The 21,415-nt window shown below is 41.6% G+C and overlaps 1 protein-coding gene across 1 annotated transcript in view; it reads left to right on the top strand.

The window, feature by feature from the left end:
* The window catches only part of tln2b (talin 2b), a 415,773-nt gene that overhangs the window by 184,009 nt on the left and 210,349 nt on the right, over window positions 1-21,415 (top strand). Inside the window, exons 10-12 of the mRNA XM_072913901.1 lie at window positions 7,447-7,602; window positions 15,409-15,510; window positions 15,582-15,658. Of these exons, the coding sequence (XP_072770002.1) occupies window positions 7,447-7,602; window positions 15,409-15,510; window positions 15,582-15,658 (335 nt within the window). The remainder of the gene's footprint in view (window positions 1-7,446; window positions 7,603-15,408; window positions 15,511-15,581; window positions 15,659-21,415) is intronic.

Here is a 21,415-nt window from a genome sequence, read left to right as displayed (position 1 = left end):
AGAAAAGAAACGGCAGATCAACTGGTCTAACAGGGGGGCTATTTAAAGGCTAGAGTATACAAATGAGTTTTAAGATGGGACTTAAATGCTTCTACTGAGGTAGCATCTCTAATTGTTACCGGGAGGGCATTCCATAGTACTGGAGCCCGAATAGAAAACGCTCTATAGCCCGCAGACTTTTTTTGGGCTCTGGGAATCACTAATAAGCCGGAGTTCTTTGAACGCAAATTTCTTGCCGGGACATATGGTACAATGCAATCGACAAGATAGGACGGAGCTAGACCGTGTAGTATTTTATACGTAAGTAGTAAAACCTTAAAGTCACATCTTAAGTGACATAAGTCCCCTGGGAAAGATAAAGGCAAATGTCATTCAGTGACACCACCATTTTCAGGAGATCTGGATTCTATCGATCGCTGTCAATGACGTAAGAGGAAATGACCCCGGAAGTAAATGGGGAGCGGGAAGGTTTTTGTAGGGGGAAGAAATTTGGCGTGACAGGGCCAAAAAAACAACCCCACACCATAATTCCTCCTCCACCAAATTTCACACTCGGCACAATGCAGTCCGAAATGTAGCGTTCTCCTGGCAACCTTCAAACCCCAGAATATTTAGAAGCGAGGAAATTTCATGACTGGATTTGTTGCACAGGTGGCATCCATGCTGGAAATCACTGAGAGCGGCCCATTCTTTCACAAATGTTTGTAGAAAGAGTCTCCATGCCTAAGTGCTTGATTTTATACACCTGTGGCCGGGCCGAGTGATTATAAATAAATAAATAAATGGGTTATACTTGTATAGCGCTTTTCTGCCTTCAAGGTACCGTATTTTCCGCACTATAAGGCGCACCGGATTATTAGCCGCACCTTCAATGAATGGCATATTTCATAACTTTGTCCACCAATAAGCCGCCCCGGACTATAAGCCGCGCCTACGCTGCGCTAAAGGGAATGTCAAAAAAACAGTCAGATAGGTCAGTCAAACTTTAATAATATATTAAAAACCAGCGTTCTAACAACTCTGTCCCAAAATGTACGCAAATGTGCAATCACAAACATAGTAAAATTCTAAATAGTGCAGAGCAATAGCAACATAATGTTGCTCGAACGTTAATGTCACAACACACAAAATAAACATAACGCTCACTTTCTGAAGTTATTCTTCATTCATAAATCCCTCGAATTTTTCTCCTTCGGTGTCCGAATTGAAAAGTTGGGCGAATGTCGTCCGGCGCTGCCTCCCTGTCTTAGTGAAGGTGTGTTCGCCTTCGGTCATCCATTGTTCCCACGCAGTTAGCAGTCTAGCTTCGAATGCCCTGTTGACACCAATATCTAGCGGCTGGAGGTCTTTTGTCAATCCACCCGGAATGACGGCGAGTATTGAATTAAGCGCGTAAGCGTGTCTCTCAATGTGATGTTATGAGCTAGCAAATATAACAACTACACTACCCAGCATGCAACGATAGTGACGAGCATGCGCGGTAGCCCTGAGAAGCGTTGTATGCTGGCAGTTAGAATGTGGTTATGAGCACGCTGTGAGTAAACGTTGAGAACTCAGTTAACACGCCTCGTCTGCATTATTTATAATTAGACAGACAACACACTTAATAGGAGCCATTTTGGGGTCTTTACATAAACACACAAATGGAAATGAAACGTCACATATCCCAGCATGCACCGCGTGCTTCTTCTTCTTCCGGGGCGGGTGGTTGCTTACAGTAGAAGAAGAAGCGCTTCCTGTTCTATGGGGGCGGGTGCTTACCTTGGCGGTTGCTTGCGTAGAAGAAGAAGCGCTTCCTGTTCTACCGGGAAAAAAGATGGCGGCTGTTTACCGAAGTTGCGAGATCGAAACTTTATGAAAATGAATCGTAATATTAATCCATATATAAAGCGCACCGGGTTAAAAGCCGCACTGTCAGCTTTTGAGTAAATTTGTGGTTTTTAGGTGCGGCTAATGGTGCGGAAAATACGGTACTCAAAGCGCTTTGACAGTATTTCCACATTCATCCATTCACACACACATTCACACACTGATGGCGGGAGCTGCCATGCAAGGCGCTAACCAGCAGCCATCAGGAGCAAGGGGTGAAGTGTCTTGCCCAAGGACACAACGGACATGACTAGGATGGTAGAAGGTGGGGATTGAACCCCAGTAACCAGCAACCCTCCGATTGCTGGCACCTGGTTAGGACACCTGGTTCTCATCATTTGGATGGGTGGCCAAATACTTTTGGCAATATAGTGTATATGCACAACGTAAGGGCTTTACAGGGACTTGGTGATCTCACTGGAACTTGGAACAACAGTTGTGAGAATATAAACGATGCTCGTCTGGTATGTGCAGGTGAGGCATGAGAAGGAAATAAAGTGCTATCAGCTGCTATAATAAAAGCTTTCTGCCCCTCTACCTGTTTGGATGTAAAGTTCTCAAAAAAAGAAGAGTGCAGTAATGGAAGATTTGGCCCGTGTGTGGTCGAAGAAGTTCAGAGTTGCCTCGCTCTATACGTGATAGTGCACGCCTATCTAAATGCGGGAGTGCGCTGGACGAGGACATGTCGTAATGGGGCGCTGAAAACGCCGCTAAATAATTCAGAGCGGCTGCACTCTGGCGCTGTTGAACATACCTGGGTTGGTTGATGCCAGAGTTTGTTCCATTTCTCATCCGTCACTCTTGAATCGCTGCAGAGCTCCGTGCTGTAAACATCACAATTATGAAACACAGCTTGTGTGCGTATCCCCCTTTTGTTTGTTTTTTTCCATGTTTCTTAGCCTTGACCCAAGTTCAGCTGTTTTAGAAATAGCCTACTACCAACTTGTGCTTTAATAGACAATTGCCACCTACGTCCGTGCAATGAAATGCAAAACAATGGCCACTTTTGATAAAGGTTTTGGACGTTGAGGTCCTTGTTTTTGTTAAGAGGTCTTTAGAGGACCTTGAGCCTTCAGGGTCTTTCCTTAAGTGCCGGTTTAACTTTTCTTTTCGAGCTAAATAAAGATCAGATGAGATCCGCTGGATTTGACCTTCCTTTACTGATCGCTACCAAATGTACCTTTTTGATCAAGGTTGGTCTGTCCAATAGGGTTGTACGCTAGTACGGTACTAGTATAGTATCACGGTACTAATGAATCAAAAATGGTACTATTATGGCGTCACATTAGTGACAAAAATCCGAGCGCATAAAAACTGTTATCGCGCGCTGATTCTCCACTTCGTGCGCGCGCGCGACACCCTTTTGCGCGCGCGTGGTGCCTTTTTGCGCGCGCGATGCCTTTTTGCGCGCGCGCGACGCCTTTCTGCGCGCTCTCTGTGTACTCCTGGCATCTCTCCTCGCGCTGTCATGTTTCTTTTTGGCACTTTGGGGGCGGGTATGCTTAGACGGCCCCTCCTTTCTGATTGGCTCTGAGCATTTTTCATATGACCAATCATTCTCCAGCGTAGCAACGTTGTAGCCATCTTACCTCGGACATCTAGCCTCAATCATTACATTGATGTCAATGGTACATGTACTAATTAAATTACCATAACATGCTCGATTTTCGACCAATTTACAAACGGTTTGCCTTGTTACAAATCTTATTACATGTAGATATGACATAGGATGCTGTACCTGTTGAAATTACCTATTTCGCTTTAAAAAAAAAAAAGACTTAATTGTGCAACATACAGGTAAAAGCCAGTAAATTAGAATATTTTGAAAAACTTGATTTATTTCAGTAATTGCATTCAAAAGGTGTAACTTGTACATTATATTTATTCATTGCACACAGACTGATGCATTCAAATGTTTATTTCATTTAATTTTGATGATTTGAAGTGGCAACAAATGAAAATCCAAAATTCCGTGTGTCACAAAATTAGAATATTACTTAAGGCTAATACAAAAAAGGGATTTTTAGAAATGTTGGCCAACTGAAAAGTATGAAAATGAAAAATATGAGCATGTACAATACTCAATACTTGGTTGGAGCTCCTTTTGCCTCAATTACTGCGTTAATGCGGCGTGGCATGGAGTCGATGAGTTTCTGGCACTGCTCAGGTGTTATGAGAGCCCAGGTTGCTCTGATAGTGGCCTTCAACTCTTCTGCGTTTTTGGGTCTGGCATTCTGCATCTTCCTTTTCACAATACCCCACAGATTTTCTATGGGGCTAAGGTCAGGGGAGTTGGCGGGCCAATTTAGAACAGAAATACCATGGTCTGTAAACCAGGCACGGGTAGATTTTGCGCTGTGTGCAGGCGCCAAGTCCTGTTGGAACTTGAAATCTCCATCTCCATAGAGCAGGTCAGCAGCAGGAAGCATGAAGTGCTCTAAAACTTGCTGGTAGACGGCTGCGTTGACCCTGGATCTCAGGAAACAGAGTGGACCGACACCAGCAGATGACATGGCACCCCAAACCATCACCCAACCATGCAAATTTTGCATTTCCTTTGGAAATCGAGGTCCCAGAGTCTGGAGGAAGACAGGAGAGGCACAGGATCCACGTTGCCTGAAGTCTAGTGTAAAGTTTCCACCATCAGTGATGGTTTGGGGTGCCATGTCATCTGCTGGTGTCGGTCCACTCTGTTTCCTGAGATCCAGGGTCAACGCAGCCGTCTACCAGCAAGTTTTACGGAATTTTGGATTTTCATTTGTTGCCACTTCAAATCATCAAAATTAAATGAAATAAACATTTGAATGCATCAGTCTGTGTGCAATGAATAAATATAATGTACAAGTTACACCTTTTGAATGCAATTACTGAAATAAATCAAGTTTTTCAAAATATTCTAATTTACTGGCTTTTACCTGTAGTTGTGTAGGGTCAGTGTTAGTCAGTTCTCTGATTATTTTAAACTGTTTCAGAATACATTATTAAAAGGCTATTTTTAACATTTTAAAAACAAAATTCAAAGATTATTTCATTAATTTTATGGCTGAATCAAAAGAAATTCCATAAATTAGAAAACAAATGTTCAAGAAGAAGTGAAAATATAAAATAATGTTATGGTTGGATGTTATTGCTGGTGGACCAGTTCTGGCTGAAAGATGTGATTATGGTGTTTGTTGTCTTATTATTTATTTGGGTCACATTTTGTATTACCCTGTATTGTGTTTATGTGGTATGAAATAACCTTCATCAGCGCGCAACATTTTTTTATCCACTTCTTCCTCCGTAAATCTTGATACACATTGACGATGACCCGCCCTGCTATACTTCTGATTGGCTCTGAGCATTTTTCAGCATTTTTCGCCTGACCAATCAGAAAGGAGGGGCCGTCTAAGCATACCCGCCCCCAAAGTGCCAAAAAGAAACATGACAGCGCGAGGAGAGATGCCAGGAGTATACAGAGAGCGCGCAGAAAGGCGTCGCGCGTGCGCAAAAAGGAACCACGCGCGCGCAAAAGGGTGTCGCGCGCGCACGAAGTGGAGAATCAGCGCGCGATAACAGTTTTTATGCGCTCGGATTTTTGGCACTAATGTGACGCCATACACGCGCGCGCAAAAGGGTGTGTCGCGCGCGCACGAAGTGGAGAATCAGCGCGCGATAACAGTTTTTATGCGCTCGGATTTTTGGCACTAATGTGACGCCATATACTATACTCTGTTTGAAAATATCAGTTCGCCATATATATATTTTTTCAGGCATGATGCCGCGTCCTCACGTCATGACATTGCTGTTTTTTATGAGCAGAGGAGCATGTTCGGCAGTGCACAATCACAGAGTACTTACAAGCAGACACAGTGTGTAGACAGAAAAGGGAGAATGGAGGCATTTTGGTGTAAAAAGTAAAGATAAAGGTGAAGTTATAACACTGAAACGCCCTCAAGAAGAAGTGCTTTAAGACATGGCTAATGTCCATCTGCAGTCGGCAGTGTTTTAGCTACTTCTAAATCACTAATTTTCGCCTCCATGGTGACAAATAAAGTGAGTTTCTTACAAGTACCATTATCACTGCAGGATGCGGAATAGCTAAACATGCTTCACTACACACCGTAGGAGGATTCAATAGCTCACCGGCGTCACAATGTAAACAAATGCCATGGGTGGATCCACACCTGACATCCACTGTAATGATACCAAGTACAAGAGCGTATCTAGTCGATACAACTATGATTACATCGATATTTTTTATCGTCACAAAATCTTTTTTCTTTTTCTTTTTTAATTCATGTTATATTCATAAACTAAATACGTCCCTGGACACATGAGAACTTAAATTATGACCAATGTATGATCCTGTAACTACTCAGATTGATACCTAAATGTGTGGTATCATCCAAAACAAGAGAAGAATAAGTGATTATTACATTTTAACAGAAGTGTAGATAGGACATGTTGAAACAGAAAATAAGCAGATATAAGTAGATTAATAATTATTTTCTACCACTTGTCCTTAATAATACAGACAAAATAATAGGTGTATAAAGGACACAATATGTTACTGCATACGTCAGCAGACTGATTAGGAGTCTTTGTTTGTTTACTTACTACTAAAAGACAAGTTGTCTAGTATGTTCACTATTTTATTTAAGGACTAAATTGCAATAATAAACATATGTTTATGTACCCTAAGATTTGTTGTTAAAATAAAGCCAATAATGCCATTTTTTGTGGTACCCTTTATTTAGAAAAGTATCAAATACATTTTGGTACTGGTACTAAAATATTGGTATTGAGACAACCCTAATGTGCAACTTCCTGTCCACAGACTTCACTATACACACATGGTTTTTAAAGGATGGTTGGTATTTCCTACAAAATGACCTTATTGACATTTTTTGAGGATGCCATATCAATACATTAATGGAGGGCAAAAAAACTAGTGACATAAATGGCCAACAAAAGGCATACAGAACACAGCTTCTTTTGTTTTACATTGTGTGACATTTCCTAAGACAAAAATAATATCCTGCTCACTTATTTTAAGAAACGTTGATCCTCATGGTGTTAATCTTTTATCTTGCCATCAGTAACAGAGTGGAGAACAAAGCCCAATGGGGTTTATTGTGCATGTCTGCCACCATTTCTAAACAGTTCTGTTTATCTTGGACTTGTTCCCTGGGGAGCTGGGGGGGAAACCCTCATTTAAGATATTAGGAATGAAGATTATAAGCATGCGGTTAGTGATTTTACAGCAGGGTGTAAAAGTGTAACCTCGGTGGAAGTCTACGCTCTCGTGCACCAGTTGTAGTCCCGGCCCGTGAAGTGAGCTATAATAGATTTCCAGTGCTGGTTGAAGCACGAGGCGAGAGCTCTGACAGGGGACTAAAGCCTGACCCCGCTCGATAAAGCAGCAGTTAAATAAGGCTGAAATCTGCCGGGTCATTCCACAGCGGCTTCGCCACAGGCATAGCGTCAACACCGCGTCCGTGTCTGGAATGAATCATCCTGCGTAGGTGTTTAGCAGCGGTATGAATATCATATCTGATGCAGGGGCTTTTTTTTTTTTTTTCCCCTCTCCGGCAGGAAAAGATGAAAGGTAAGAATAAGTTGGTGCCGCGCCTGCTGGGGATCACCAAAGAGTCGGTGATGCGAGTGGACGAGAAGACTAAAGACGTGGTGCAGGAGTGGCCGCTGACGACTGTCAAAAGATGGGCCGCCTCCCCCAAGAGCTTCACCCTGGTACTTTTTAGGGCCCGCATGGCCCATTGCATAAGGACTCCCAAAGGGAGTCCTTATGCAATGGGACATAAGGACCTATTGAATTTGTAAGGTTTTATTATTATTATACCGGCCGCCTCTTTGAGCACTAATTTGACCCACTTAACATGCTTCAAAACTCACCATATTTGACCCACACATCAGGACCTGCGAAAATTGTATTTTAATAAAAAAAACGAACCGCAAAAATCAAAATTGCGCTCTAGCGCCCCCTAGGAAAAAAAAAAACTAGACTGCCTGTAACTCCCACTAGGAAGATCGGAGAGACATGAAACAAAAACCTCTATGTAAGTCTGACTTAGACCTAGTTTTCATAATTGTATATCATCGGGCAAAAATCAACAGGAAGTTGGCAATTCCCCCTTCAAGACAAAAAAGTACTAAAAACAGTCACTTTTGCCTCTTTGAGCTATAATTTGACCCCCTTAACATGCTTCAAAACTCACCAAACTGAACACACACATCAGGACTGGCTAAAATTGCAATCTAATGAAAAAACCTAACCCCAAATCTAAAAATTGTGCTCTACCGCAATTTTTTAATAAAACGCAGAAAAAACTGCTCCTCGGAAGAAAAAATGACAAAACTGCCTGTAACTCCCACTGGGAAAGTCGGAGAGACATGAAACAAAAACCTCTATGTAGGTCTCACTTAGACCTACATTTCATAGATTGACAACCCTCAGCAAAAATCAACACAGGAAGTTTGCAATTTCCCCTTCAAAACAAAATTGTTTTATAAACCGGTCACTTCTCTTCAAACATTATCTCCTCTGAGCGCGTTTGTCGTTTCAGCTTCAAACTAACACAGGAGAGAGATTGAACCCTTCCAAATAAAAGTTATTGAAATAATTTTTCTAACTGCTCCGGTTTTGATTTTATGAGCCTTCAAAGAACCGCTGCGCTGATGCTGCTGCGCTGATGCTGCTGCGCTGCTGTTTTCTCAAGATGGCTGCTTAAAAGCAAGAAGCACCAGCGTGCCCACACAATGCAGACAAGGTAGGTACACTAGACAAAAGTATTGGGACACTTCGGACTAAAAGTAGACAAAAGTATTGGGACACTTATAACTACCACTGGACAAAAGTATTGGGACACTTGGGACTACAACTTGACAAAAGTATTGGGACACTTAGGACTACAACTTGACAAAAGTATTGGGACACTTGGGACTAAAACTGGACAAAAGTATTGGGACACTTAGGACTAGCACCTGCCAAATACGCGGGCCCGACCAACGCTGCTTGCAGCTTTAATTTATTTTTATTTTTTATTTTTTATTTATTTTTTTGTCCTGTCCAGCTTCTCAGGCAAATCATATAGTTGATGTAGATGCCCATATCGGCTGTTCAGATTTACTTTACATAAGAAAAGTGTGGGATACTTCTCGTTTATTTTTTTTATTTTATTTTTTTTGTTTTTGTTTGTTTTGTTTTTTTGTTTTTTTTGTCCTGTCCAGCTTCTCAGGCAAATCATATAGTTGATGTAGATGCCCATATCGGCTGTTCAGATTTACTTTACATAAGAAAAGTGTGGAATACTTCTCGTTTTTTCCTGTTTTTTTGTTTTTGTTTGTTTGTTTGTTTGTTGTTGTTGTTTTGTTTGTTTTTTGTCCTGTCCAGCTTCTCAGGCAAATCATATAGTTGATGTAGATGCCCATATCGGCTGTTCAGATTTACTTTACAAAAGAAAAGTGTGGGATACTTCTCTTGTTTTTTGGGGGGTTTTTTTTGTTTTGTTTTGTTTTTTTGTTTGTTTTTTTGTCCAGTCCTGCTCCTCAGGCAAATCATATAGTTGATGTACAGTAGATGCCCATATCGACTGTTCAGATTTACTTTGTGTGGAATACTTCTCTTGTTGCCTTATTAGGGCCCGCATGGCCCATTGTATAAGGACTCCCAAAGGGAGTCCTTATGCAATGGGACATAAGGACCTATTGAATTTGTAAGGTTTTATTCTTTATTCTTTATTCTTCCGCCGCCACATTAAACTGTAATTTGACCCACTCAACATGCTTCAAAACTCACCATATTTGACCCACACATCAGGACATGCGAAAATTGCCTTTTTTAAAAAAAAACGAACCACAAAACTCAAAATTGCGCTCTAGCGCCCCCTAGGAAAAAAAACAACTAGACTGCCTGTAACTCCCACTAGGAAGGTCGGAGAGACATGAAACAAAAACCTCTATGTAGGTCTGACTTAGAATTTCATTTCATAATAGTACATTCTCGGGCTAAAATCAACAGGAAGTTGGCAATTCCCCCTTCAAGACAAAAAAGTACTAAAAACAGTCACTTTTGCCTCTTTGAGCTGTAATTTGACCCCCTTAACATGCTTCAAAACTCACCAAACTGAACGCACACATCAGGACTGGCAAAAATTGTGATCTAATAAAAAAAACCTAACCCCAAATCTCAAAATTGTGCTCTAGCGCAATTTTTTAATAAAACGCACAAAAAACTGCTCCTCGGATGACAAAACTGACAAAACTGCCTGTAACTCCCACTGGGAAGGTCGGAGAGACATGAAACAAAAACCTCTATGTAGGTCTAACTTAGACGTACATTTCATAAATTGACAACCCCCAGCAAAAATCAACAGAAAGTTTGCTATTCCCCCTTCAAAACAAATTTTTTGTAAAAACCGGTCACCTTCCTTCAAAAACTATCTCCTCTGAGCGCGTTTGTCGTTTCGGCTTCAAACTAACACAGGAGAGAGATTAAACCCTTGTGTATAAAATAACAGAACAGCGTTTTAATACCTGCTCCGGTTTTGATTTTATGACCCTTCAAAGACCCGCTGCGCTGATGCTGCTGCGCTGCTGTTTTTTTAAGATGGCTGCTTAAAAGCAGGAAGCACCAGCGTGCGTGCCTACACAATGCAGACAAGGTAGGTACACTAGACAAAAGTATTGGGACACTTATGACTACCACCGGACAAAAGTATTGGGACACTTAGGCCGAAAACTGGACAAAAGTATTGGGACACTTAGGCCGGAAACTGGACAAAAGTATTGGGACACTTGGGACTACAACTTGACAAAAGTATTGGGACACTTAGGACTACAACTTGCCAAAAGTATTGGGACACTTGGGACTAAAACTGGACAAAAGTATTGGGACACTTAGGACTAGCACCTGCCAAATACGCGGGCCCGACCAACGCTGCTTGCAGCTTTAATTTGTATTTGACTTTATTAAATGTATTTATATTATCATTTGGTGCAGCCGGGCCAGAGCAGGGGGGGATAGAAAGAGGGAAAAAAAGGAAGACAGAGGGGGAAATTGTGGGGTTAAAACAGAGAGACAACAACAACAACAACAATAGAGCAACATCAGCAAATGGGATATGTACAAATATGATGGTAAAAGTGACAGCAAAGAAGCAGTTAGCAAAATAAATAATAATACAGAAATTACAATAAGCATTATTACTCTACAAATGGAGCAATACAAATACCAATAGAAATAGCGCTATTAATAATGAACAATACCAATAATTTACCTCTACCCTGGTACTGTTTGACCCCCAGCATCGCGTCCCCATGCTGGGCACACAATCAGATATGAGAGGGATTGACACACGTCTGAAACACAATTGAATCTTTCTGGATGTTTCATCTCACAGCACAAAGAGCATTTTTGACCTAAATCCATACTGGCCACCTCTTTCATCTGACAGAACAACAGATGCCTTGGGGAGGATTGTGCAGACTTTAGATGTATTATTTATCAGACAAAAGCTGTTTCTTATCAACAAGAGAATTGTTTTCTTTCCATTTCAGCAAACGGCGATCCTTTTAAAAGATGAAAACATGATCCGTTGTAAATGGTGACTCAAACCATGTCATGTTTTGCCAAAGTGCTTTTAAATTTGCAGTCTCAGAATTAGGGTTGGAAAGTTTCCGGTAAATTTCCGGAAAGTTTCCGGAAATTTAAGTTAAGCTCGGGAAGTTTGGAAATGTTGACCATTTTTTGATTATTCAAAGTTGGACACTGTCCATCTTATTCTGTAGAATAAGACGAGAAGCTTGTAAAACACTAATGCAATGCCACACACAGATATAAATAGTCACCCAAACAATTGGAGTAGTCTTTAAAAATATGTTACTGATGGACAAATGAATAGAAATAGGCTAGATCAGGGGTCGGCAACCCGCGGCTCCGGAGCCGGATGCAGCTCTTTGATCACTCTGATGCGGCTCAGCAGCTTACTTGCTGAACCCCCCAATTTTCCCGTGAGACTTCCGGATTTCAGTGCCTCTCGCAGTAAACTCCCGGGAATAATGTTCACGGATTTTCACCCTTACAGTTATAATAAGGGCGTGCCATGATGATACAACATTTGGCGCCCTCTACAATCTGTATAAACAGCGTGCCAGTCCAACACTTGTTATACTATATGCATCTTCTGCTTGCACTCGTACGTGACAGCAAGGCATACTTTGTCAACAGCCACACAGGTTACACTGACGGTCACCATATAAAACAACTTTAACACTCTTACTAATAATGCGCCACACTTTGAACCAAAACCAAACAAGAATGACAAACACATTTCGGGAGAACATCTGCATCTTAACACAACATAAACACAACAGAACAAACACCCAGAATCCAATGCAGCCCTTACTCTTCCGGGCTACATTATACACCCCTGCTACCACCAAACCCCGCCCCCACCCCAACCCTGCTCCCTCACACATCAACCCCCCCCACCCCACCCTCTCTGTGTGTCGGTTGAGGTAGGCGGGGTTTGGTAGCGGGGGTGTATAATGTATCCCGGAAGAGTTAGGGCTGCATGGGATTCTGGGTATTTGTCCTGTTGTGTTATGTTGTGTTACGGTGCAGATGTTCTCCCGAAATGTGTTTGTCATTCTTGTTTGGTGTGGGTTCACAGTGTGGCGCATTATTAGTAAGAGTGTTATAGTTTTTTTTCATACCGCCACCGTCAGTGTAACCTGTGTGGTTGTTGACCAAGTATGCCTTGCTGTCACCTACATGAGCAGGCGGAAGCCTCATACAACATGTGGCTGATCAGGCACGCTGGTTGCAGTGGGTGCTATGTGCTGACAAGCGCCATTCATTTAAAACCCGCGTGCTGCACCAGCTTTCAAATTCCATATAAAGGTGTGGGCAGGGTGTCTGAGACCCCTGGTTTATACATAGCACAAAGCAAAAAGAAAACTTTGTATGCAGTGTTATTTCATTTAAAATTTCAAAAAAATTTTGCGGCTCCCATTGTTTTCTATAACTTGCGAAACTGGTCAAAATGGCTCTTTGACTGGTAAAGGTTGCCGACCCCTGGGCTAGATGAATAAATGAACACTCAATCAGCATGCTAAATCAAACTATAACCTACATTCTTGTATGACAACATAATGGCTAGCAGAACAGAAGGCAGAGGAAACTACACCTTTTGATTTAGTTGAACTTTACAGATCACAAAAAAAGGTCAATTCGGATCGCTAACGTTGTTAGCATAAATGAATGGGATTTAACATAGAGAAAATTAGCATCACGACTAACGTAGGAATATTTTCGGTTCATTATGAGACTGGTGGTGGTACAAAAACCTATCTAGTTAGAGATATTGGCCCCAAAATCATTAAACAAGTACAGGAACAGCTAGCTAGCTTGAGTGGAAGTCTGCTGGAGTAGTCTACAGTCATACAGTAACAAGCAATTACACCTCTATTAAACTTAAATACCATAGATCAAATATATTTACCACAGTAATATCAACACTTACCTGACTGGATGAAGTCCTTGGGCTCAAATACTAGTGTGGCCTCAATAGCCTGCTTTAGAACTGTCATGTTAGATCAATCACCAGATTACTTTTACAAACAGTTTTTAAAATTAACTAACACACATATTCATGACACTAGGAATGCCAGCAATGGCTATTTGGCACTTCCTGCTCCCAGGACCAATCTCCTCAAACATATAGTCATGTATAGATGTATATCATTCTGGAATCGGTTGCCATCTCACATTAATCTCTCACAAAGTAAATGGTCATTCAAGACAGCTTTGAAGATACACCTATTGCAGCTGCCCACATTGTATTTTTCCTTTGTATAATGTTTGGTAATGCATGTATTCTTTGTATTTTTATTTTGTATGCTCCTATATGGACCCCAGGAAGACTAGCAGTTGCTTTGGCGTCAGCTAATGGGGATCCATTCAATAAACAATGTTTATTCCCATTAATTTCCCGTTAATTCCCATTAATTCACGTTAATTCCCACATATTCCCGTTAATTCCCATGGAAAATTTCCAACTTTGAATATTCCCGGAATTTTACAACCCTACTCAGAATCACTACTTCCCAATTTTAATCAGCTCTTTGCAGATTTAGGCATACTTGCCAACCTTGAGACCTCCGATTTCGGGAGGTGGAGGGTGGGGGTGGGGGCGTGGTCGGGGGTGGGGCGGGGGCGTGGTTAAGATATATATATATAAGAAATACTTGACTTTCAGTGAATTCTAGCTATATATATATATATATATATATGTATACGTATATATATATATATATATAAATAAATAAAAGAAATACTTGAATTTCAGTGTTCATTTATTTACACATTTACACACACATAACACTCATCTATGCATTGTTGAGTTAAGGGTTGAATTGTCCATCTTTGTTACATTATAAAATCAATAAAAAAACGGGAGCTCTAATTTGGGAGTCTGAATTAGGATCAGAAGTTCCTATATAAACATTGCGCACTCACGTCGCCTTTTTGTATTGATTACTGCAGCTGTGCACTGGATTCATTCATAAATACAAACTACAACTCACAAACACTTTAGAGTTAGGCTCCACCATCAGAATGTGTACTTAAACTTATAAAGATCACATGGATATTATTCAGTGAGTTGATTCACCAAAACTAACCTGTTATACAGGAGGAAAAAGCACACAGGACGTTTCAATTGTTCACAGACTGGTCGCTCTCATCAGAATGACAAGACACTTCCGGTCTGCAGGTGATAGCATTCAATTGGGAAGAAACGCCCTACTGCCCCCTACTGACCAATGTGAATACTGATAAATGTGTAATGACAGCTCCAAAAACAAATTCAAACCACAAAATAAAATAAATAAATCAACACAAAAATGTGACACATTATGGGTGGGTCACATATGCATGTACAGTAGATGGCAGTATTGTCCTGTTTAAAAGTGTCACAACATTGTTGTTTACGGCAGACGAACTGCTTTACGGGGGACGAAAACGTGACTGCTGTTGTTGTGTGTTGTTACCGCGCTGGGAGGACCTTAATGAAACTGCCTAACAATAAACACACATAAGAAACCAATAACTCGCCCTCGCCCTCGATCATTAGCTGTTTATATGGTGGGAAAGCGGACGTGAGAACAGGCTGTCAACACGTCACTCAGGTCCGCATGGAGCTGGAGGGGGCGTGGCCTCCAGCTCCGCCTGAATTTCGGGAGATTTTCGGGAGAAAATTTGTCCCGGCAGGTTTTCGGGAGAGGCGCTGAATTTCGGGAGTCTCCCGGAAAATCCGGGAGGGTTGGCAAGTATGGATTTAGGTACCTGCACGTCATGACATCCAGCATGTTTCTCCAGAATGACGAAGGCTTTTATTAAGTAGCTCAATCATCCCAAAGGCAATTATTTGTCTGCCAGCCTGCCTCCAGGCTGGCGTTATAGTGTACTCTATATGCAGTGTTTGAGAGACTGAAACACCATTTCACTGGTCTTGACATCTGTGCTTTGCCCTTAAGGACTTTGGCGAGTACCAGGAGAGTTACTACTCTGTCCAGACTACGGAGGGAGAACAAATATCTCAGCTCATTGCGGGATATATCGACATTATTCTGAAAAAGGCAAGTCCAAGATACGCTCCCCCGGATGCTTTACTTTACATGTGGTCCTTAGACTTTCCCTACGCTTACAGAAGCAGAGTAAAGATCGCTTTGGCCTTGAGGGAGACGAGGAGTCCACCATGTTGGAGGAATCGGTTTCTCCAAAGAAGTAAGATTATTTTCTGCACTTTTTACTTTGTGTTGTTTTTGAGCCCTTCTGACCTTTCCAACCTGTTTGAAGACAACCACAAGGAGGCAAATTCATGCCAAACGCCAAATCTGTGGCGGTCGTACGTAGGGATGTCCCGATCCGATATTTGGATCGGATCGGCCGCCGATATTTGCCAAAAAATGCGTATCCGCAAGGCATGGGAAAATGCCGATCCAGATCCAGTTTTAAAAAAAAGTCCGGTCCGTGTTTTCCAACGCACCTATTTAAATAATACATTCCACTTTTCTGCTGCTCCCTAATTTCCGTTCCGCATTTTCCAGCACACCTTCAATACATCCACAGGTCTGTGGATTCTCACGCAGTTGCTTTTAGCTGCTGGCATTACACGACAGGCTCTTCTCACTCTTTCCTGTGTCTCCCTCTCACAGACAGCGAGCGCTAGAGATGCGCGGATAGGCAATTATTTAATCCGCAACCGCATCAGAAAGTCGTCAACCATCCGCAATCCACCCGATCTAACATTTGATCAGAACTGCATCCGCCCGCCATCCGCCCGCACCCGCCCGTTGTTATATATCTAATATAGACGATGCAAGGCATTAGTGAGGTTATAAAGCTTTTGCCTGTTAAAGAAAGGAGACTGATCCAACGTAGCACAGACATTCGCGTGCCACGCTGTCACGACCCAGACGCACACCAGTGCGCAATCATATGGGAGCCGCGCTGAGCGCACCTCCAAGCGCGTCTCGCTGCCGGCGACGGCCGGGTATATGGGCCCGACGCTCCAGCGCCATCCATTTTCAGGGCTAGTTGATTCGGCAGGTGGGTTGTTACACACTCCTTAGCGGGTTCCAACTTCCATGGCCACCGTCCTAGCTGCTGTCTATATCAACCAGGGTGAGCCCCACCCCTTTCGTGAGCGCACTGCGCGCGGAGTGACCCCTGTTACGCGCCCCCGGCAACAGGGGTGGCGGGCAGGTAAGCTGCGCGGGCGGAGCGCGCGGAGTGACCCCTGTTACGAGCCCCTGGCCACGGGGGTGGCGGGCAGGTAAGCTGCTTACCTGCTGCGCGTGACGCCGGCCGCGGCGAAGGCGGACGAGGCGGGGTGTCGGTGCGGTGGGCGCGGTGGTGAACCTGGACGTGCGTCGGGCCCTTCTCGCGGATCGCCTCAGCTACGGCTCCCGGTGGGGCCCTCTCGGGGGAAGGGGCCTCGGTCCCGGACCCCGGCGAGGCGTCAGGGCCTCCTCCGTTCCGTAAAAGTGTCCATCTCTTTTCTTTTTTTTTCTTCTGTTGTGGCATATGCAGCAGGTGCCTGCTCGTTTTTCGTATGTGGGTAACAACATTTAACTATGTATATATATTTCCGAATTGGTTTAACTGCCACCCGCCTGAATCTATTTAAAATCTAATTTTTTTTAATTTCAATCGCCCGACCCGACCCGCTGATAAAATCTAATTTTTTAAAATTTCATCCGCCCGATCCGCGGATAATCCGCGGACTCCGCGGTTGTGCCCGCAAACCGCGCATCTCTAGCGAGCGCACCTTTTTACACACGTCACATACTGTCACGTCATACGTCACATACGTATACGCCCTCCCCAAGCAGGTAGCAGCATGGCTAACGTTAGCTGTGATGCTAGTGCAGCCGTGCAAGAAACGCTCCCTCTAAGGTGCGCGCCTGTGCAATTGCGCACGGCAAATCTATGCCACGCACAAAATCAAATAAAAAAATAAGCGCGTAACAATTTTCGACACACGGACACAACAGAGAAAACAGTTTTCGTCATCATTGTTCAAATATTGTAACGTCTGTCGAGACGCTTATCTCCATTCGGTGCCACACGTCCACACCATCAAAATGCAGAGGCAAACATTTCCACATCAACACCGTATGAAAAAAAAAAGTGATTTTTTTTTTTTAGTTGTGATTTCTTTCTCTGCATGAAAGTTTAAAAGTAGCATATATTAATGCAGTATGAAGAAGAATGTTTTAATGTAGACACATAGAATCATCATACTGCTGTGATTATATGCATCAAGTTATTCATTCATTCAAGGCTAAGGCAAAATATCCACATATATATGGTGTATCGTGACATGGCCTTAAAATATCGCAATATTAAAAAAAGGCCATATCGCCCAGCCCAAGTTCAATGATGCCATTTCTGTTTGTCATGTATAATTTTGTCTATTTTGTGTTTATCCTTGAATAAACAGGTCAGTTTCTTGTTACCAACCATTGTGTATTATTCAAACTCCCCTAATTCAGCTGGCTAGTTGTTATCAAGAGTACTAAAACCCTTTTCAACATGATTCTGACAACTAAGTAGGCTAAATAACTTTAAACTTTAATACATGCTCGGATAGACCAGTATCGGTCAGTATCGGTATCGGATCGGAAGTGCAAAAACAATATCAGTATCGGATCGGAAGTGCAAAAACCTGGATCGGGACATCTCTAGTCGTATGCACATTTTTACCTGTTGTGGCTATTTTGGCGACACCTAGAAGTGATGCTGGGTAACTGTTTGAATTAAAAATGTCAACAAATTACTCAGAATAAATAATATAAATATTATTTATATTGCGCTTTTTTCCTATAGAGACTCAAAGCGCTTTACACAGTGAAACCCATGATATACAGTCCTGGTCAAAAGTTTACATACACTTGTAAAGAACATAATGTCATGGCTGTCTTGAGTTTCCAATCATTTCTACAACTCTTATTGTTTTGTGATAGAGTGATTGGAGCACATACTTGTTGGTCACAAAAAACATTCATGAAGTTTTGCTTCTTTTATGAATTTATTATGGCTCTACTGAAAATGTGAGCAAATTTGCTGGGTCAAAAGTATACATACAGCAATGTTAATATTTGCTTACATGTCCCTTGGCAAGTTTCATTGGCAAGTTTCATTCTTGAATTTTTGACCACTCCTCTTGACAAAATTGGTGCAGTTCAGCTAAATGTGTTGGATTTTCTGACATGGACTTGTTTCTTCAGCATTGTCCACATGTTTAAGTCAGGACTTTGGGAAGGCCATTCTAAAACCTTCATTCTACCCTGATTTAGCAATTCCTTTACCACTTTTGACGTGTGTTTGGTGTCATTGTCCTGTTGGAACACCCAACTGTGCCCAAGACCCAACCTCCGGGCTGATGATTTTAGCTTGTCCTGAAGAATTTGGAGGTAATCCTCCTTTTTCATTGTCCCATTTAAAGCACCAGTTCCATTGGCAGCAAAACAGGCCCAGAGCATAATACTATCACCACCATGCTTGACGGTAGGTGTGGTGTTCCTGTGATTAAAGGCCTCACCTTTTCTCCTCCAAACATATTGCTGGGTATTGTGGCTAATCAGCTCCATTTTTGTTTCATCTGACATCACATGGACAAAGATAAGACCTTCTGGAGGAAAGTTCTGTAGTTTTATTCAAGTGTTTGCCCTTTTTTAAAAATCTAATATTTTATATCAATCGTATAGAAATGTAAATTGTAGAGATGTCCGATAATATCGGCAGTCCGATACTATCGGCCGATAAATGCTTTAAAATGCAATATCGGAAATTATCGGTATCGGTTTCAAAAAGCAAAATGTATGACTTTTTAAAATGCCGCTGTGTACACGGACGTAGGGAGAAGTACAGAGCGCCAATAAACCTTAAAGGCACTGCCTTTGCGTGCCGGTCCAATCAAATAATCTCTACGGCTTTTCACACACACAAGTGAATGGAAGGCATAATTGGTCAACAGCCATACAGGTCACACTGAGGGTTGCCATATAAACAACTTTAACACTGTTACAAATATGCGTCACACTGTGAACCCACACCAAACAAGAATGACAAACACATTTCGGGAGAACATCTGCACTGTAACACAATATAAACACAACAGAACAAATACCCAGAACCCCTTGCAGCACTAACTCTTCCGGGACGCTACAATATACACCCCCCGCTACCCCCCCAACCCCGCCCACCTCAACCTTCTCATGCTCTCTCAGGGAGAGCATGTCCCAAATTCCAAGCTGCTGTTTTGAGGCATGTAAAAAAAATAATGCACTTTGTGACTTCAATAATAAATATGGCAGTGCCATGTTGGCATTTTTTTCCATAACTTGAGTTGATTTATTTTGGAAAACCTTGTTACATTGTTTAATGCATCCAGCTGGGCATCACAAGAAAATTAGGCATAATAATGTGTTAATTCCACGACGGTATATATCGGTATCGGTAATTAAGAGTTGGACAATATCGGATATCGGCAAAAAAGCCATTATCGGACATCTCTACTAAATTGTGTTCCAAATTGAGAACAGGAAGTAAGCATATGTGTTAGGAATTGCTGTGAAGTGGAAAAAGGGGTCGGATTATATAAGATTTGCTTCTTACTACTCATTCTCGGACATGTTGTAAAGAGAATTGGAAGTATGTAAAATATGAGATGTGTCATATTGAAACTGTATACATGTTCAAAATAAACTTCAACCAACTTACCAACCGATATTTCAGGGTTCCACATGTGGAAACCATACAGTGTTTTAAATTCATAAAATGCTATGAAATTGATTAACTTGCAAGTTATTGTGATGTAGAAAAAGGTCATATTTTCACCACTTTTCAGGAAATTTTTAAATGGAAATGATAATGCTCCTCTTAGACGCACGTAAGAAAGTTGGTTATGTCCGACGTTTCCTGAAAAGTAATGTTAAAAAAACAACTCAAAGCCTTGTCCAGCACTTTACTGCATACTTGCCAACCCTCCCGAATTTTCCGGGAGACTCCCGAAATTCAGCGCCTCTCCCGAAAACCTCCCGGGACAAATATTCTCCCGAAAATCTCCCGATTTTCAGCCGGAGCTGGAAGCCACGCCCCCTCCAGCTTCATGCGGACCTGAGTGAGGACAGCCTTTTTTCATGACGGGAGGACAACAGGGTGACAAGAACTAAATCATCCAGACTAGAGATAAATTGTATTATTATGTTTATCTTACGTAAAAATAAATATATTTATTAATTAAATTTTTTTTTTTTTAAATACATTTTTACTATATTTTGCTAAAAACATCAAAATTAATTGTATTTTTCTTTGTATTTTTTCCTGACTCCTTATTACATCCAGCCATAGAATTATACATTAAAATAAACATATTTGAAATAATTGATTTTAAATTATCATAATAATTCATTTAAAATGACCATATTTAATTATTAAAATAATTGCTTGTTTATCAACAACTTTAGCATTTTATTCATTACATTTTGAAAGTCTCAGAAGCCAAGTTATGTTATATTCCTTAAGATTTATTTATGCAAGTTTGAAATATCAATTATCCAAACAGTTTTGTTTGCATATTTTCAGGATGTAAATATCTCTCTCTCTCTCTCTATATATATATATATATATATATATATATATATATATATATATATATATATATATATATATATATATATATGTGTGTATATGAAATACTTGACTTAGTGAATTCTAGCTGTCAATATACTCCTCTCCTCTTAACCACGCCCCCAACCACGCCCCGCCCCAACCCCGACCACGCCCCCAACCCCCACCTCCCGAAATCGGAGGTCTCAAGGTTGGCAAGTATGCTTTACTGATTAAAAAAACTAACTTTTACGCCAAATGAATATTGGCTCCAAATATCAGTTTTCGCCCTCCTTGACTATTAATAATCGATATCAATATCAGCCCTGGAAAAAAAAACGTACTTTCTATGAAGATAATTGTGTA

Source organism: Nerophis lumbriciformis, linkage group LG10, assembly GCF_033978685.3.
Source record: "Nerophis lumbriciformis linkage group LG10, RoL_Nlum_v2.1, whole genome shotgun sequence".
In the NCBI taxonomy this organism is placed as follows: domain Eukaryota; kingdom Metazoa; phylum Chordata; class Actinopteri; order Syngnathiformes; family Syngnathidae; genus Nerophis; species Nerophis lumbriciformis.
Note: the sequence above shows the minus strand (reverse complement) of the source record. Positions and strands in the feature narration are given on the sequence as shown.